Source organism: Camelina sativa, chromosome 15 (genome assembly GCF_000633955.1).
Source record: "Camelina sativa cultivar DH55 chromosome 15, Cs, whole genome shotgun sequence".
NCBI classification, from domain to species: domain Eukaryota; kingdom Viridiplantae; phylum Streptophyta; class Magnoliopsida; order Brassicales; family Brassicaceae; genus Camelina; species Camelina sativa.
The window spans coordinates 26,537,707-26,539,824 of NC_025699.1; the positions used below are offsets into that span (position 1 = coordinate 26,537,707).

At 37.6% G+C, this 2,118-nt stretch overlaps 1 protein-coding gene across 1 annotated transcript; it reads right to left on the minus strand.

The window, feature by feature from the left end:
* On the minus strand, positions 478-1,686 carry LOC109129172 (zinc finger BED domain-containing protein RICESLEEPER 2-like). The gene is made up of 3 exons (XM_019236826.1): positions 1,441-1,686; positions 1,105-1,368; positions 478-1,041 (listed from the first exon to the last, which is right to left on the minus strand). The coding sequence occupies exons 1-3, from the start codon at positions 1,684-1,686 to the stop codon at positions 478-480; spliced, it is 1,074 nt and encodes a 357-aa protein (XP_019092371.1).

Genomic DNA, 2,118 nt, shown 5'->3' on the forward strand with positions numbered 1-2,118 from the left:
TATATTCAATGCATGATAGAATCTCCTGATCTTGAACATTCTTCTCCTGAAGTACTCGCTATCTTTCTAGCATTTTCTGTTGTGCCAATGTCATCGTTGTTCTCTATGTTACCTGTTAAAGATGTGAATTAATTAAAAAGTCACTTATTAAGGAAAATAGTTTTATGTAAAAGTTAAGAGTTTAGTTACCTTCATAATCTGCAAAACCACGTAACCAATTACGGGTACAGAGCAAAGCTTGAACGTTCTTTGGAAGCAAACGGTTTCTGTAAAAAGTTATGACCCGAGATCCAATACTAAAGGCTGATTCATATGCTATTGTGGTGATGGGAATGCTTAGTATTTCACAAGCCATAGAGGCTAATTCCCCAAGTCGCTGGTTGTCCTTCCAAAAGGACAAAACATCCAATTTTGGAAAAGACTTTCTCTCCAATCTTGGCTCTTCTAAATAGATATACATATGTGTCTTTGTCTTGCCTACTCCAACTCCGATGCTTTTTTCAAGCTAAAAAAGATCCTACAGAAAAGAAGCAACATAAGCAACAAAAGCAACATTCTTACATTGTCATAATCGTCATCAAGTGGAGATTTATTGACCCAATCATGCGGATTTGGAGTTACAGAAACACTTGAAGAACATGTCCTAGACTTAGCCTTATAATCTTCATAGAGCATCTCCAAATTGTCTTTAAGTTCTTTGATTTTCGATGCAGAAGTAGTTGGATTAACTCTTTCATAAGCTACTTCAAGCATTTGCAGTTTCATTCTTGGGTCTAAAACAGCTCCCATTGCCAAAATAAGACTATAATCCTTCCAATACTTGGTAAACATAATCTGCATTTCCTGAGCCAGTTTTGCCACATCTTCATCATCACAAGATGCAAATTTCCTCAGAAACAGTTCAATTCTCCACTCTTGTGTAAAATAGACATTAGAAGTAGGATACTTAGAACCTGAAAAGTGCGTCGTGATACCACTAAACGGCTTCAACAACTCACAGATTTTCTCTCCACGATTCCATTCATTATCAGAAGGCAAAGTCTTGTAATTGCTGTCAAACCACTACAAGCTGAAAAATGCTTCCTTAAACTTCAAAGCTCTTACAAGCATCTCATATGTGGAGTTCCATGTGGTAGGAACATCAAGTGATAACCCTGCTCCACTCTTAATCTTTACTCTCTTAACACATGCAGCAAAAGCGTCTTTCCTCTTTGGAGATGCTTTAACATATATCACACTCTTTCTGATGTTGTGCAGAACATCTTTCTCTAGATCTAAACCTTTCTTCACTATCAGATTCGGAATATGGGCACAGCATCTAACATGCATAAGTTTCCCATCACATAATAAACCACTACCACTAATCATCTAAAGTTGACCCTTGAGAATGTTCAACATACTGTTGTTGTTTGTTGCATTATAGAAGGTAATAGAAAATACATTTTTCTCCAATCCCCATTCTTTCAAACATTCCAGAATCTTGTTAGAGATTTCTTCACCAGTGTGAGGAGATTTAAGTTTACAGAAAGCCAAAATCTTGCTATTCAAGTGCCAGTTTTCATCAATGTAGTGTGCAGTCAAACAAATATAACTCATAACTGTACCTCGAGCTGTCCATAAGTCTGAAGTGAAACAGACACGCCCACGATGGTTTGCAAGTACTTCTTTCAGCTTGACCTTTTCCATATACACATCCGCTGCAGCAGTCTGTCTACAAATTGGTTGACACTCGGGATTGAGATACTTGTCTTTTGCTCTAACTTTCTCATACTCAGGATAGCGAAATGGCAAATCATGGTAAATTGATCTCACTTGTCATCTCATAGTTAATCTGATGATCATATGGAGGCCTATATTCATTTTTTGGTTTCTTTGGACACTTCTCCAAATGACAAAGCAAGCTCTTAGTCCCATGTGTTTTAGTATTGATCACCAACTTGGTTCCACAGTGGATGCATTTGCCTCTTTCTTTGCCATCATCTCCAAACCCAACTGACATAATATCTTCATGCTGACGGATTAGCAAACTATGCTTTTTCTTTGCAGTTAGTTTTTCATTCATTTGATACTGTTTCGAGTGGTGTTGAGTCGATTCTTTTGGATGATGTCCGGGGGGGG

Bases quoted from the DNA above. Each gene is read 5' to 3' on its own strand.
- LOC109129172 (XM_019236826.1), bottom strand. From the start codon at position 1,686: ATGGAAAAGGTCAAGCTGAAAGAAGTACTTGCAAACCATCGTGGGCGT. The intron at 1,369-1,440 runs GTATTTTCTATT...GGTCAACTTTAG, and splicing joins AATGGGGATTGGAGAAAAAT to ATGATTAGTGGTAGTGGTTT. The intron at 1,042-1,104 runs GTAAGAGCTTTG...AGCAATTACAAG, and splicing joins ACTCCACATATGAGATGCTT to ACTTTGCCTTCTGATAATGA.